Consider the following 17832-nt stretch of genomic DNA (forward strand, 5'->3'; position numbering starts at 1 on the left):
ATAATTAAATAATAATTATTATTAATAATAAAATAATTAAAAATTTAAAAAGCGTTCAACTTCTTTTAAATTTTTTTAATTATTTATTTTTTTAAAATTTTATTTTATTAAATTTTAATTTAATTTTAAATTAAAAAATAATATTTATAATAAAAATTTAAAATATATAATATTAAATATTATAATTTTATTTATTAAAATAATATTTATATTTTATTTAAAATATAAAATAAAATAATTAAAAATTAAAAAAAAAATTTGGACGCTATCGCTACTCCAATCTTTAATTTTTTTTTAATTTATTTTTTATTATTTAAATGAATACCAGACATAGCGTTCAGTTTTCCTTTCAAACTTTTCATCCGGATTTTAAAAACGTTATTATAGTTAGCGTTTCACACTCAATCCGTTCAACTCAACACAATTCACCCCTTTTTTTATAATTAATTTCAAACTCAACTGTTTTGATAAAATTTCATATTCGATTACCCTTTTTTTGGTAATACCCTTTTGTGATGAGAGTTTCCGCTGCTCGTTCTTAATTTTGTTGCAAAAAAATTCAGTACATAATTTCTCTTCTTTTTTTTTTTTTTTAATTATATTCAAGTGTTCTAGTAGAAAGTATAAAGGCAAAAGTAACAGAAATACCTCATCAGATGTAGAGGTTCCCTTCCATTGAATTTAAATTTACAATGTTATTTACATTTTCTAGGAAATGGTTTCTCCTGTTCTTCGTCTACTACAAAATGAAACCTCTTTTATGAGCCTACAGCTGGGGAGCTCTGCAGAGACGTTGAATTGCCTCAAGAACCCACCTTCATTCTAATCCACAGAATTATCAGTTTCCATGGAAATGATCATCTCCTTAGCTTCCTGCATGAGAGCTCCCACAAGGCTACTGATTTTTTCTGCTTAATGCGATGAAACCAGTCCTCCACCTATTTCTTCCGATGGAGGTAAAGAGTTTCTAAGGATCTCAGAGCGTAGGATTTGATAATGGTCTGCTCTGTAATGGAAAAAGTCTTCCCTCCTTGTAGTCTCAAGCATTGTGTTCATAGAAAAAGAATATTCATGACTTGAATCATAGACATGAGACCTGCAAAGAGGGCAATTTGAGCGAGTCTGAAGCCAAGTGTCGATGCAGGCAACATGAAACACATGAGCACAGTTTGGTAGATGTTTCAGCCATTCCCCTTCTTCAAATTCCCCTAAGCAAACTGCGCATTCATAGTTGCTCGCTCTTGATTCCTCTTCTTTCCCCTTCCTGAACTGAGAGATTGGTAGAGAGCACACGATGGTAGATTCCCGTCCATGGCTGTGATACTGCAACGACAAATCTTCCAAGTTATTCTCACTTCCATGCCTCATTCGAACTCGGTTTCTAGAGAAAGTTAAAACATTCAGCGCGCAGCAAAATCGTTTTAGTATTCTGTAGTAGCTGAACAAGACAATGAAAATGCAGACAACAATAACCGGACCAATTACATATGGATTCCATTGCGAAGAGCCTTCGAATTGAAGTTGTGGAGCTGGTACTGGGCTTGAAGGCATGCTATGCTCAAGTTTATGGCAGGTTAAGATTTTCTAAATGGCTTGGAAAGAAGCTGAATTCATTGATTTACATAGAAAGGCTTGTTCCAGGACAACTCTGATTCCAGATAGCCCCTCTAGGAAGTCATGAGCATCGGATGAATCGATGTATAAACAGATAATTGATATGTTAAAGTCGTTGATAAGTTTGAGGAGGAGAGCCTATTGGATCAGTTGCCAGAGAATGCGTCTAACTTTGTACAAAAACCTGTCTCTGGCTTGAGAGACGCCAAAATCCTGATAATTTTCTAACTAATCTATCGGATTTTATCTAATGAAGGTCTCTCTCAACATCAACTGCTAACCATGTGATAATACAGTTGATGTGGTATTGGCACTGCTCCTGTAAGGATGACTTGCAAGAAAATAACAAAAGAAAAGAATGCTGCAATGTTCATGTTAGACAATTGTACAAGATATTTGAGCAACAATTCCGGTTCCTGTAACTTCATGGACTAATTTTACAAATTCTCTGTTTCAAGTGGAAAATAACTAAATCTGATTAATCAAGGAACAAGAAATGTAACTTTCTCATGTCGAAGCAGGCAAACAAAACAACTAGCTATGCCATTCAACCCCCCAAAAGAAAATCTCTCATTTACACCATCAACCACTGAAATTTGTTTTTTTTTTTTTTATACAAAAGGAAAGAAAAGTAAAAAAAAAAAAAAAAAAAAAAAAAAAAAAAAAAAAAGAAGAAAAAGAGAGAGTAAAGTATCATAATCTCAATGAAATCCTTGCTGCTTGCCAGAATTTAACGGCCAACAACTGCCTAAACCTGAACCAGAAGCGCCATTTGTAAAATTTAACATGGAAACCGAACACATTTGAGAAGAACCACGAGACATATCAGGATAAGACGATAAACTCTGTGGTTTCTGAGCACCAGAATTTGCATTTGCAGCAGGTTTCTTATCAATTGTATTTGCAATCTCACAACCATTGATAGAAAATGGTGGAATATTGAAGTGTTGCAGTGGAGGAGGATTTCTCCACTGGGGAAGTGGCCCTGAAACAAGAAGTGTTTGAAGAAGAGGACCTGCCTCTGTAACAGCTTGTAACAGTTTTCCTTTTTGAGGCAGGACTTTTCCATTAACAAGACTATCAATTGCAGCATCAGCCGGATTAACGGATGGAGAGACCAAACCTGTTGACATAGAACCAGTATATTCTTCAACATAAGTCTTATTCCCAAATTTTATGTGACTCGTACCAGCCATGTTTATGCTTGAGAAATCTGGGGAAGTAATTGCATCAAAGAAGGAATCCACAGGGGAAGAACCATGTGATTGGTGATTATATGTATCTGATAGACTGTTAGATTCGGTTATGCTTGAGTTTGCCTTCAGGGGTATAACAAGGGGGCTTTTGGGTTGTGGTTGAGGAAGAATGGTGTGTAATTCAGCAGAATTAGAAGGCATCAACTCGTTAAGAAGCTTCTGCAACTGTTCTTTTGCCTCATCTCTTTCTTTGTATGCCATCTTCAGGAGATCAACTAAATGCTTAACATCCTCCTTGTGCTTTCTCATCTCTTCACTTGCTTCAACTTTCAGCGACTCTAGCTCAACGGTTGTGCACAAAAGCTTCTGCCTCAGCTCATCAATGTTCTGCCAATTCAAAACAGATTTATAAGTTTGAGAGCAATAAAACACTGTAAATTTCAGACAAATTCCACACACTATCAGAAATTCCTTCCTACAGAACTAAAATCATCATCAGTACCTTGACATCAACACCAAACATCCTTCTATAAAAGTCAAAGGATCTCATTCACTTGTCAATAACAGAAATTCCAAATAAATCTAATGGATAAACAAAGTGTTTCAATGGCAGGGGAAGAACTAGCATTATTTGAAGTCTCAATGTAGACACATGCAGATCACAAGTCCTTCAAGTCAACTGATGATTCTTTGGAATTTTTTTTTTCTAGGAAAAAAGGAAAGGAAAGAGAAAAAGAGAGAGTATGACCTAATAAACCTACCCTTATAACAAAAATTGACATGGGTTTGGTCACCATAACTCATGCCATGAAATATCACAAGTATCTTTCAATACAGACAATAATGTACTTAAGTTTCAACTGAAGCATGTTCAATTCCTAGCAGGACAAAACAAGTTTACATTCTCCAGCACAAAAACAAAATAGACATGAAAAATGAGGCCCACTTTGTCAACCAAAAGAGGTAAATTCATTCTGTATGGGAATTGTTAGGAAAACAGAAGAAACTAGAAGAAAGACAAGAACCCTAAAATATCTGCCTAACATGCACGAAGGAAAATCCTTCTCTGTTCAAGAACACAAAGTAAATGCCATCAGAGGCTAAAAACTGAAATAAACCAGATTGCCAACAACACCATCCAGAATCCAGCAAACAGAACACAGTTGAGATATAAGATTCATAAAAGAGTTAACAGAATTGTGAACAAATCAAAAGAATTGAAAGAAAGAAACTCATGGGATATCTTGAACATCTCATAAAAACACAGCAAATCATCATAAATTTTGGATGGAACATAGAATTGAAGGGAAACAACAAGCATTAACTGTCAAACTAAGCAAAACTCTTGAGGAAGAAATGAACTTAGAAGAATATAGAGAATAAGAGCAAGAAAACTAGAGAAAACACCACCTCTTGGTAACTCCACAAAGAACCCAATTCCTCCATCTCGAGCAGGAAGTTGAAAGAAAAGTCGAGTGAGTTAATTTATAGAGGAAGCACTAGAAGCCCCACATGAAGACAAAGTGATGGCTTTGTAATGAAGTTCCAGGAAATCGATCCATCCAAATCAAATTAAAAAAAAAAAAAAAAAAATTCAAATTAGAATAAAAATTTATTAGATTCTTTTAAACCAGTCCCATTCTTTAAGGGACATTGTCCATTACCTAAAATAATATTCATTCCTTTTATAAAAATAAATAGATAAATAATTATTTTTAAATATAAATTTTATATTATTAATAAATTTTAATTCAATCGTATCAAAATTATTTTTAAACAGTGAAATTCAATTTTCTTTATAAAAACATATTTTATTAGAAAAAATTCAGCAGTATTGATAATATTTTTAAATGGTGAGATGTTGAATTTTATTTTTTTAACGGAAACATGAAATCTTAAATTTAAATTTATATAAAAAAAAATTAATAATTTTTTTGTATGCATAGCAGATGGCTGTTTCCCGGTTCCCATTTACGCGGTTTTTTGTTTTTAAGGGAGCGCGAATTTCCATAATTATCCTCTCTTTCTAACCAAATTTCTACTTTAAGCTTAATGTTTAGTTGTTATTGCAGACGCAAATCACCGTCCCTTTATTTATATGATTATTTTATTTTAATTATTTAATTTTAATTTTTTAAAATACAATTTTTTAATTATATTTTTTAAAAAAATTCTCCTCACTTGTATCAATAATTTTTCAGATTAAAAAATAAAAAAAATTATAATTTATCCTCTTTTCTATTTCTTATTTCTTAATTAAATTAATTAATAATTATTATTAATAAAATTATTTTATTTTTATTAAATTTATTGACAAAATTATTCAATATATATGTTATTTATTGTTAATTAAAATTTAATTTGTAACGATATGAAATAATAATAATAATAATAATTTTTAAAATAATATTTTATTAATATACGATTTTTATCAATGTTTTTATTTTTATATAAAAATAAAAAATGATAAATAATAATTTGTAAATTTTTTAATTAAATATTAATCATAAAATCCCAAAAAAAAAATTTCTTAAATAAAATTAAAATTGAGATATTTTATTTTAATAAATAAAAATTCAGTGACTGAAATAAAAATAATCACTTAGAATGTAAACTACCCATAATTACAGTCATATTATTAAGTTGATTTAGTAATATGATTTTTTCTATATTTGTCAATAATTACTGTACAAATTACTTCCTCAAATAGGTCTAGAAATCTGAAATATGAGTTTTTTTATTAATTAAATTTAAAAATATCAGCATAAATTTTCAAATAAATTTTAAATCTATATATATATATATATATATTTAATAGTTACTAATAAATTAAACAATATGTTGCCATTAAATTAACAATCTAATAATTATTTCAAATTAATATGTGAAAAAATATGAGTAATGTGAAATATGTTTTTTTTTTATAATTAATATATATATATATAAGTTAATTATGGGAATATTAATTTAATAATAGTAAATATATATTGAATTTGAAAATTTAATGGAATTTAAATTAAAAAAGAAATAAAAGTATTGTTGGTCTGACTTGAAATTAAGAATAAATGTTCATGGTATTTGGACATGGCAAACACACACTCTTAGCATCACAATCAGATGGTTTTTCTGACAGAAACAATGGACATTATATGTTAATCAAACAGAACTGGAAAGCTGTTTCGGCGCTCTTTCCCTTCACATTTTAAAAACATGTCTAAATATTTTTCTTTAGAAAAAAAAAAGGTTAGATTCAGTGGTAATGGTAAGATCACTTCGCTGTATTGTCATTAGATTAACTTTAATCATGCTGTATTGTCTATGTCATTATTCCCTAATCCAGCTGTTATGCTTGAAATTCTTACATCTGGTGGGTACAAATTGATAAGTGCATTAGAGTTCAAAATTATTATTATTATTATTATTATTATTATTATTATTGAGTTGTTTTGTAAATAAGTTAATTTTAATTTAATTTATAGATTGACAAATAGATTTAAGTTTTCTTTTTTTTTTAAGTTTAAAGTTAAACATATAATATTTTTTTCTTAAAAAATAATTTTATTAATTTAAATTATTAATCTATATTCAAGTTTTTTTATTTCAAGAATACACGCACGCACTATAACACAAGACTTACTGTATCAACACTCACATCTAGATAATTACTGACTGGGAAGAGTTTTGATAACGCTTATGAACTCGCGCATATACACAATCTATATTTAAGTTGATTAGTATTACAAACTTGAATTGAATGGAAAAAGCAAGTGAACGGGTTAAGGTAAGAATCTATAATTGCAAGATAGACTTACTTTAGTCTGGATCAATCATTACTAAAAAGTTATAATCAACTAATTAGAAAACTATCCCTTCACACTTATAGGTCCTTCGGATTTTTTTTTTATATACTTTTTTAATGTGAAACTCTTAATAATTATATCAAATGAAAATATAGTTTCATATGAGATTATATGGATTTTTCTTATATAGTTTCATATCAGATCACATGGATTTTTTTTATCTAAATTTAGTCTATCACGAGTTCAAGATATATAGTGAAACTCACCTATTAAAAATATGAATCTTATATAATTATATGTTAGATTTATAATAAAACGGATGTAGATAAAAATTTCCTTGAGGCTCAATTTTGCAAACATTTAAGTTTAAACAAAAATTATTTGTTATCTCAATTTAAAAGAAATTAAATAGGATTGGCAGTGGATAAAAATTATTATTTTCATTATAATTAAATGAAAAGTAATTATTTGTATCTTAAAATTAAGAAATTCACAAATGCTGAAAAAGCTAGGAATCGGACAAAAGCTAGGCAGTTAATGTGATTCTCTTCTTAATTAATATGTGATTATTCCTTTACATTCATTAATCAGTTGACCATTACTTGCTTAATTGAAAAACTTATCGGAGAATTCAGCCCACGTATCTAATTTACCCTTTAGCTAGCTAGTGCATTATAGTTGTAAATTAATGGCAAATTTAGCTAGCTACTTTTTCCACAATTTCTACAGTCAAATATTGCATTTAAACTAGTGATTGTGGGAGATTAATTCATTATTATATATATATATATATATATATATATATATATATTTTAAAGAAAAAAAAATAACCATTCATTAATAAGCATGTTTTCGTTAATTGATTTATGTTTAGAAATAATTTGAATAAAGGAAAATAACCTTTTAGATAATAACTAATTATTTTTATTTTGTACATTAAAAAAAACCTCTAGTAATCATTTTGAAAACTTGTTATTTCTGTGATCCGTAACAAAATTTAAATTATCAAATTTTAACGGAAGAACGAGATGCACTATTATATTTCATTGATAAAAAATCATCACCTATACTTGAATTAAAAGGGGTCAAATGATCATCGCCTAATTAACAAAAGAAATCTCTTGTAATAATGCCCTTCCAACAAGTTATTACCTTTATAGTATGTAAAAGAGTTTAAACTATCAAATTTTAATAGAGAAATAGGCTGCACCATTAAACTCCATTGATAGAAGATATTACCTATACTTAAATATCAAAAGTCTTTAATAAAAAAGATTCAATAATTTACATATCAAAAGCTTATCAAATATTATAAGAAATAAAAATAAAATCCCACCAATCGAATATAGAACTTCCAAGAATGGGAAAATAAATCTCTAATATTGGAGAGAGAATTTCATATTTATTCTTATCTTACATAGATTTTAGGCTGGCGCAGAGGGAGGGGGTTATTGGGAAGCCATAGCCCCTCAACCCTTTTAATTTTTTTCTGTATATGCATATATTTGAGAAAAAATTAATTTATGTTAGAAAAAATTAATTATTTTATAGTTTAATTATACTCTATTATGATATTTTTAAATATACAATATTAATCCTTCAAAATATATAATAAATAAAAAATATATAAAAAATAAATATAATTAAATAATATATTAAAATTAATATTATTAATTTTAAAAATAATTTTTTAACTCTGCCCTTAATTTTAGGAGGTAAACAATGCTTCAATTTCTTAAAATACGTAACATTTTAAAGCTCAAAACATGTCTTTGAATTAAAAGCTCATTAGATAGAAAATGAGTTCAAAAGATGGAAGAGAGCATACAAGTACACGAAAGGTTACAGAGCCATTGATGGCAGCCGCATTGTCGGGGCATTATAGTAATCTACTCAATTTTAACTTTGAAGAATGGTCCAGAAAAGTGTCGACCACTTCCCCTTCTACCTCCTTTAGGCCTTAGCTTCCTAACGGGTAACGACTTTACCTGTCCACCCAATCATGTGTATCCACCCCTCCAAATAAAATAAAATTATATATATATATATATATGTATGAAATTTACTCATAATTAGACTGTGCCACGTGTCGCCGAATCAGCTTGAAGAATCTATATTGTCCTAGCGCTTCTTTTCTTAATAAATTAATTTATGCCAAATTAACTTTTAAATTGTATTTATTAATTAAATTAATAAAAAATGGAATGTCATTGTAATAAAGTGGGGCTTTGAGAAGTAGTGTAGGCCAATGGGATTGTCGTGTTGTGCTCAAGCACATGTGATTAGGTACGAAGTCATGTGGGGACCGATAGTGAGATGCCACGTGTATGAGCTGAAAGACCCTGAAGTGTCGCACACGTGCCAGTATTGCCCTTTCCTTCACGACACTTGACTTGTAGAATGAACGGGGGTGCACATGCGACGGGAGTGTCCCTGGAGTCGTTAATAGGTTGGACGTTTCTCAACATGGCATTCCCAGTGCCAATCTGTAAGACTTGACCCGGCCAAAATGGCTAGTGGAAGACAAACTAGCCGGTGGAGTGATATTTTCATATCAGTCAATTATTTTGATTAAAATAAAAATCTTTTATTTTACTTTTTTTTAAAACTTATTTCCTCACAATTCTTTGAGTTCTAACTTAGGCTCAAATTGTAATTATTATAATATGAATCAGAAGACCTAATAGTTGAATAGTATGTAACTCTTGAAATTTTTAATACTCTAATTATGATATTTACATCTCTACTTTGACATAGTCAAATTGATATTTAGCCTCCATGACAGATGAAGCCTTATAGTAATTGCCTGAGTATCTCTGTTAGATACTCGATTCATTCTTTGTCCATCTATGAGATAGCCCTGAAATACTAAAAAAAAGTCACATTGTCTCTCAACTTAAGAATATAATATAAAACTCTTTCGACTTTTAAATTTTACGAGGTAAAATTTTTTTAATCTTCAATCACTGATTTTCCAGTTAGACGTTGATATTGACAGTTCTAGCGTGGCGCTTGTTTAATATTTCTCTTTTTTCTTTCAAGTCATATATAAATTGAATCATTTTTCTCTTTATAAAAAAAATAATTTTTCACATGTAAAAAATATAATTTTACACTTTGCATAAAGAGAGGTGAGAGAAATACTAAAGAAAAGGATTGCTTTCAAAAATTTTCCAAAGAGGAAGTGCAATAAGCAATAAAAAGAAGTCAAGATGGTGAAGAAAAATCCAAGTTGATAATTGCCAAATTAATTGATTTTTATGTTATGAAGTTTCCATGTTAATTTCTGGTCACTCTATTGTGTGCGGGTTACGGTAGACTATGCTGCTCCACTTCTCCACTTAAGCAATGCGAATTGGATTTCATCGGTTCCATTAAAAGAAAAACCTCTAAAATATGAGTAATTTTTATAGTTTTTTTTTTCTAAATTTTATTTTATATTTTATTTCTATTTTTTAATTTTAATTTATTATTAAAAAATTTATAAATTTTAATTTTATTTTAAAAATTTCCTATAATATGTAATATTAGGTCTTTTAAACTATAGCGTGATATCTATAAATATAGTTTCAATATTTTTCGGTTAAGAGTAAATATTCATCTTTTTCAGAAAACATATCGTTATAATGACATTGGTATTTTTGTAATAGATATAGATTGTAGTTAAAATAATCAATTTTTTTAATGTGAAATGAAAAGAAATAAAATGATAATTTTATTATTTTTTTACTTGAAAACTTACTATAGCAAGTTAAAAAAATTTTTACGGAATAAAATAAAATTTTAACAATTTTTTAATAATAAATTAAAGTCAAGGATGAAAAAAAAATATAGGTCAAGGTTTAAGGACATACTATAAAAATTACCCTTAAAATCTTTTCTTCTTATTCCTCCATTAGCAAATATGAGTTGGTATCATTTTAAGTTTGATCTTTTTTCGAATGAGTCGAGTCATTTTTTAATTATGAGTTAATTCAAGTTATTCATACGAGTCATTAGATTAATATATTTAAATATTAAATTATTTTAAATTTAATAAAAATTAAAACGAATTACATATTATTTTGAATTAATAGGATTAAATCGAATTAAAGTTAAATTTGCCATTTCAAACTCCATTTATAATTTGATAAGCTATTGAATTAGTAATCAAGGTTTAAAGTCCCACTTTGTAGTATAGAAAATTGAGGTTATAACCTTAACCACCTTCTTTCTATATATCAAAAGAAAAAATTTTATACTTTAACTCATTTATTTCGCAGAAAATAACATATATAAAAATATTTTTTATTATTTAGTTAAAAAATTAAATTAACGATATATTTTTATATCATAAATATGTAAGTATTTTCATATTTTAATAAAATCCCTTTGTTTCACGTAAAATTTTTTCCTTTTGCATTTTCTAGTGTTTGGAGTATTCTAAAAAATGGGTCAAAAAAAATATTTTCCTGATCAAAGAGAAAATTAAGTTATTTTCTATTTTTTAGATTTTAATAATTTTATTAAAATATGAAAATACTTATACATACGTAACATAAATACAAACTATTAGTTTAATATTATAATCAAATAACGAAAAATATTTTTATAAAAAATAGAAAATATTTTTTCATGGAAAACACTTTCCATATATAAATTATTTTTCATAAAACAAATGAAAGCTAAGATTATCAAAGTTAGAAAATGACTTTTTTTTCTTTAAAAATGACTTAATTTTCCCTTTAATTAGAAAAGTATTTTTCGTTGACACTTTTTTCTAAGTATCTCAAATAATAAAAAATTTTTTAAAAAATATTTTTCATGAAATAAACAGAGTATAATATACATTCAATTAATCTCCACTTGTGAATTGAATAATAATAATAATAATAATAATAATAATAATAATAATAATAATAATAATAATAAGCAGATGAAATGCGTGCAGCTAACTAGTTTGACATATAATTTGTATCTTGTGATTATTCCATTCTGGCTGGCTTGGCAAAGCTACTTGGGGACAAGAAGGTTCATTCTTATATATATATTGGTTCCTCAAGAATTTCACAGTTCAACCCTGTACAAATATATGATAACATTGAATTCTGCAGGGCTTGCATACATTAACAGAAAGATCATAATGTTGGTGAAGTACAATATTCAAGGACATGACATGACTAATTAGGGTTTACTTTCAAGCTTTCAAATAGGGTTTGTCGGTTTGAATTCTCCACATCTTGAATCAGATTAATAATTAAACAACAGTCAGTTAAACTTTTTCATAATATACTGCAGAGACAATATCATTTATGTGGGTTTAGGGTTTAATTAAGAGCATAGGATTCTCCCAGCAGAGAATTGAACTCATAATAATTAACTAAACCCTAAACCCAATTTTCAGCTAATAATCATACAAAATGGGTAGGTGTTTGCTTTGACTGGATTGCAATAAATTGAAGAATATTCAGGCCTTCATTATATAGAGTAAAAAGGTAATCCAAAGTTTGAATAGGTGACACTTTTGTGTTGTAGGAATATAAGATCTCTCACTCAACAATTTATCGCTTTACTGTGAGCATTGTTGAGGTACAGCTTTAGAGTTTGGTAGTTGAGCAGTGGCCTGTATGTGGGTGTGGGTGTGGGTGTGTGGCTTCAAAGAGAGAGAGAAAGGAAGCTCAACAACTTGGTATATTGTCTCCCTTTCATATGGTAATTTTTATCCATTGTTATCCAATATGTTTCACTTTCGTTTTTCAACTTCATTTTATTACCATAAAATTCTTAAATTTTAAAAATATTACATTAAAATCTTTGACGTTAAAATTTTGTTAATTTTTTTATAAGACGCTTACGTAGTAGTGCCATGCTATTAAAAAATAAAAAATAAAATAGGAAAAAATTATCATTATAAATTCTCTATTACAATTTTTATCGTACACCAAATTTCATTTTCTTTATCTTTATTCATCTCTGTTCACCTACAACACCTCTCATTGACCCATTTTTATACGGTGTTTCTCCTTTTTATTTTATTTTTTGACACACGAAGCTGTCATGTAAGTGTCTTACCGAAAATCTGACCAGATCATAGTGAGAGGGATTTTCGTGTAACATTTTAAAAAATAAGAAATTTTGTGGTAATAAAATGAAGATGAAATGGAAGTGAAATATTCATCAAAGTTGACTGACGGCTAGTAAATTTTACCCCTTTCATGTACTGTTGTGAATACAGATTCTGCCTCTAGACAGTAAAGTAGCAAACTAGCCCTATTAATTATTAGATTTGGTGGCTCCAAGAAAGAAAAAGGGGGGAAAAATCAAGAGGAAAATATAGGGAGCAATTAAATTTTGCAAAAAAGGAAATTATCTGGGATTAATTCAAACCCATTTTGCCTTGTTTATTTGAGTTTTAAATTTTGGAACTACACTATAAGAAACGTATTGTTATGAATCCTTATGCAAATGGTCTGTTTTTAATTAAAATTTAAAAGAATTTATTTAGTATGGTGTGCTAAAATTGATTTATTAATTATAATATTAATTGATGATAATATAAAAAGGAAAATTGTAAAAAGGGTTTTCATGGTCCACAACCAAATGGACTACAATGATAATAAAGAGTGCCTAATCATTATAACCGAATAGCTTAAAGGTGCATTGCTTGTACAAAGCTTTTCTCTAAGTGCCTAGCATGGAGACCAAAATAAGAAAAAAAATAATAAGAATAAGAATAATAATGTTATACTGAAAAAATTTTAATAGTTATCCTTAAATTTTAAAATTGTGATAGAGATATCCTTAAATTTAAAAAAATAATATAAAATCTTTTAAATTTTAAAATTTTGCATACTAAAATCTTTTTGACTCCTAATAATCAGTTTATACAATATAGGGTGATGGTGACATGAACAACTCTCTCTTCTTTATAGGACAGTGACAAAACTGATTATGACTTCTTTTACAAATCAACCATGAAAGAATCTTTGTTTTATATTATAATGAAGCGCTAGATGTATAGTACTTGATTAAAGAAATTTTACTTTCAAAAAATAATCGTGATTTGTCCATATTATTGCTAATCTAGATAATCCTTATCAGCGTATTACTTATCAACCGATTATTGAAGATTAGAAAAATTTTATCGTACAAAATTTCAAAGTTCAAGAGATTTTATATTGTATTTTAAGTTAGGACCATCTTTACTATAAATCCTATAATTTAAGGACAATTCCTGAAATTTATCCTTTTATATTTCATAAAATTTGGTTCGGTAATTGAAAGTGTGGTACTCACACAGACTCAAATTTAAATCTTCGCTCTACCAATCCTTTGCTAAAAAAAAAGTTTAATATCGTATAATGATACCATATAACTTTCAGAAAGTAATTGTTATAATTGTATTCTTATTTTATATATTGTATAATTAATATTCAATTATGAGATTACTAGTTTAATGAAGAAGATAAAGTGATCGATAAAAGAACAAAGAAATAACCAAAAAAAAAAAAAGGGGAAAAACATTAGACCATGAAAAAACAAAAAATAGATACTTTCCATCAAACTGCCATGTAATTCTTGAAAGAAACAAGGCTTTTGAACAGCTGAGCATCCTTGCAGCAGCATTTGGCCCTTGTTGTTAAAGCCCATGCACCTTGAAAACCCAATGTGTAAACCCACCTTCTTAGAAACTTAAACATTGAAACCCATGGGCTTTATGATTGGCTAAGAGGGTTATGTTTTAAGAAATCTTAATCATGCTAGATTCCATTAACAGAATTGGCTAAATCATACTAGATTTTCTATTAAAAAAAAAAAAAGACCAAAACCCCTTTCCAAAATTGGCTATTAAAATCAATGATTTGAGTTGATGATAGAAAGGCCAATTGCAGCCATATTCTCCCTCCAAGATCAAGACAACAAATAGGAGAAAAAGAAACCAAAAAAGAAATATTTTCCAGGCAGTCCACTTAGCCGTCCATAACATTTGAAAAATACAAAGTAGAGAGGGAGATGGAGATGGAGTTAGTCACAAACCATTCTTTATTTCTTATATGAACATGGCATGACCAACATATTCCAGGACAAGATAAAAACTTATCAAAATCAAGATTATTATAACCTTTGATTAATTAATTAGTGTTATGACTTATGATTTTGTTATTATATTAATAAATTCTTGTGAATTTGGTCGGTCCGATAATCAATCACTGTTATCTATATTTATTCTATTGAAAATGCTTAAGTCCATCATTGCCCTAATTACCTACTTAATTTTCTATTAATGTGAACAACTCATTTGATTTTTTTTTTTTGAGTTGGATTTTTTTTTTCTGAAATTAATTTCATTTCATTGACTTCATTTTTTTTTCCCTTACATTATCTGAAAATTGAAAAAAAAAAAGTAGAAATTTAACAAAATCAAAAATAAAATTAAAACAATTCAATTTGATTTGTTTTGCTTGATCATTTAATTTCTAAAAATTATACATATATTTTTTATTTTGAAAATTTAATTGAATCAATATAAATTAAAATTAAAATAATTTAAATTAAATTATATAATAACAAAATTAAATAATATTTATTTAATTTAATTTTTTAATTTAGATGAAATGGTGATCACCACGAGAACACTTGTTATGGAATGACAACTCGATAGTAGTTAGATATACATGCACATATAGTTATTATTTTTAATAAAAAAATATTCAATGGTCATAAATTTTGGAGACTCATATATATATATATATATATATATATATATTTCAAAGCGAGGTGGAAGCAGCCACCTAATTCTTTAAGATAAGATGGCGACGACATGACGTTCCGATCTTTGTATGTACATGTACATTGCCAGTTGTTGAATGTAGGATGGTAACTAACGGATAGTTATACGCCAGCTTCACTTCAAACTAGAGAATGCACGTTATTTTTCATTAATTATTTTAAATTTTATTTTTATTATTTTTTCCTTTTAAATTATTTAATAAAAATTTCATAATATAAATAATTAAAATTTATTTATATATAATATAGATATAAATATATAATTAATATATATTAATATATTGTAAGTTACTTTATTATAGTATTAATAAAATAACTATTAAATGATTTATAACTTATATATAATAGAGATGTTATATGTTAGTATTATAAGAGAGAATGTTACATGATAATACTATGAAAGAGAATACCACATATTAACTACATGTCAAATCTATGAAAAAATATATATGTGACAAGACTTTTGATAATACCTTTCTGTTATATATATATATATATATTATTTAAATTTATCCCAATAAAATTTGATCGAATTAAATATAAAAAATATTCAATCCGTTATTTTCCTATTTCAAGTAAAAACTCCAATTTCACGTCGCGTATATATTCCTAGTTCTATTTATAAGGGAAAAAAACAAATTAGGATTAAAAGTTTGGAATTTCAAAAAGAGAATTTCTGCTTCCCAATTCTCATACTTCTCTCCCATTATTATCTTTTCAAAAATATATTTGCAAGAAAAATTATCAAAACTGAATCATAATTTGAACTAAATTATGACCCAAAATAATTCAAACAGTAAGATATAGTATACCTTAAAATATTTAAGAATATGGTTCGGGCGTTTCCATAATCTGAATTGAACTATCTTATAATTTTGATTAGTGATCAAAATTCAAATAAGAGCACTCAAATTAGGATTCCTTTCAAACAAGAGTCCTCAATAATTACATTACCAGCTCTAAAAGAGTCCATTCATATTGTAAGGATGGCCCATTTTTTTGTGAAAAAATGAGCACTACTTTTATATATACCGAAAACATTTTATAATCTTCCCTAGCCATAAATCTTCTCTTTTACCTCACTAGTGAATTACATATTCTCATAAGTCATTTACTAATTTAATCGAAGAAGTTGCTTAAGCCAATTTATCAAGCCTTGCATTGGCAAAGTGATATACTTGACTCTAATTTAGTTGTGGTCGATGATATTGTAAATCTTTTAATTTATGTTTGATCAAAGGATAAACCTTTCTTTGAATTTTTACTCATTATATTTATATTCATTAAATAAAGATCATACAACAAATATGGACTACAAATTTGAGTGCTCGATAAATGATAATTAGTGTTTAACCATTCCTTGATGATGACATTGGCATAATGTTATGTAAAGAATTGAATTACCAATCATGTTTTAGGAGAAGAAATTATGATTTTTGAATCCTTAGCAGCTGTTGTAATTTACTATTAGATTTTGGCGAAATTGAGTTTCCACAACCATGTGATAAAAGTTAAAAAGTACAAAGTTGATACACTAAGTACTTGGTATGAGAAGCTGGCCATGTTGTTTCCACAGCAAACACCTATTGATTTTCTTCTCTTGAATTGTAATATACGTCTCCAATTTGTGGTGAATGAAATTGAGCTCTTAATAGGTACATGTTTTCATTTGTATTCTATCTCTATGTTATTTATCTTCAATTACTCATTTGATGCATGAGAGATAAAGAGAGACAAAAAAGCATAAGATTGGCTTCGTTCTATAGAGAGAAACGGAGATAGTGGATAGGTGAGAGAAAAAAGAGTTGAACTAAGTGGGCAAAGGAGATAAGGGATTAAAAGAGTGTAAGTAAGGAAAATAATTATTTTTTTATTAATTCGATTATTATAGATTAAAATGGTTTTTACGTTCATTAAATTAATATTAGAGACAAATAAAATTTAACACAATGCTATCATAACACCCTAATTCTAAAAAGGTGTTGATATCATCGCTACTTGTTTATGATCTCCACTAAGCCAAAATAAACAAAACCGACTATAATTAACATAATTGAGCTTAATTAGTCCACAGTATATGCTAACCACCATTGTCCCCATCACCGAATGCATAAACAAATCCCATGGTCGGTAAGCCAAAATACTTAACAATCATTGGGGCGCCCCACGTTGCCACCACTATTGGTCGGTGATGATCAATGAAATTCTCCACCTTAGGATTGATCGGCCTGCGACACATCAACCGTACACGTGGCACAACAGAAATAAATGGGAGGCTCGCCTACTAGACAGGAACAGGTGGCTACCAGTGAAGTCATCCTTATTTTTTTCCTAGTTGAAGAACCTAAGCTGTGACCGAATTAAGACAGGCTATTTCCGGTTACAAACGGTTAGACCAGAGCCACTATATATAGTTGTCAGTAAGTAAACTTTAGAAACAAGAAGCAGGAAAT

At 28.0% G+C, this 17832-nt stretch overlaps 2 protein-coding genes across 3 annotated transcripts; both read right to left on the reverse strand.

Moving 5' to 3' along the window:
• Nucleotides 1–912: 912 nt before the first annotated feature.
• LOC110665382 (RING-H2 finger protein ATL39) lies at nucleotides 913–1551 on the reverse strand. Its single transcript, XM_021825464.2, has one exon. The coding sequence runs from the start codon at nucleotides 1549–1551 to the stop codon at nucleotides 913–915; it is 639 nt and encodes a 212-aa protein (XP_021681156.1).
• A 406-nt stretch (nucleotides 1552–1957) lies between these two features.
• On the reverse strand, nucleotides 1958–4353 carry LOC110665379 (uncharacterized). Of its 2 annotated transcripts, none has more exons than XM_021825456.2 (2): nucleotides 4221–4353; nucleotides 1958–3197 (listed from the first exon to the last, which is right to left on the reverse strand). In XM_021825456.2, the coding sequence occupies exons 1-2, from the start codon at nucleotides 4254–4256 to the stop codon at nucleotides 2316–2318; spliced, it is 918 nt and encodes a 305-aa protein (XP_021681148.2). In that variant the 5' UTR covers nucleotides 4257–4353; the 3' UTR covers nucleotides 1958–2315. The 2 variants fall into 2 exon arrangements, with proteins under 2 accessions (XP_021681148.2, XP_021681147.2); XM_021825455.2 differs by lacking the exon at nucleotides 4221–4353 and adding an exon at nucleotides 3313–4208.
• Between the last annotated feature and the right edge of the window lie 13479 nt (nucleotides 4354–17832).

This window comes from Hevea brasiliensis, chromosome 6, assembly GCF_030052815.1.
Source record: "Hevea brasiliensis isolate MT/VB/25A 57/8 chromosome 6, ASM3005281v1, whole genome shotgun sequence".
In the NCBI taxonomy this organism is placed as follows: domain Eukaryota; kingdom Viridiplantae; phylum Streptophyta; class Magnoliopsida; order Malpighiales; family Euphorbiaceae; genus Hevea; species Hevea brasiliensis.

Bases quoted from the DNA above. Each gene is read 5' to 3' on its own strand.
- LOC110665382 (XM_021825464.2), bottom strand. From the start codon at position 1,551: ATGCCTTCAAGCCCAGTACCAGCTCCACAACTTCAATTCGAAGGCTCT.
- LOC110665379 (XM_021825455.2), bottom strand. From the start codon at position 3,360: ATGAGATCCTTTGACTTTTATAGAAGGATGTTTGGTGTTGATGTCAAG. The intron at 3,198-3,312 runs GTACTGATGATG...TTGAATTGGCAG, and splicing joins TGTTTGGTGTTGATGTCAAG to AACATTGATGAGCTGAGGCA.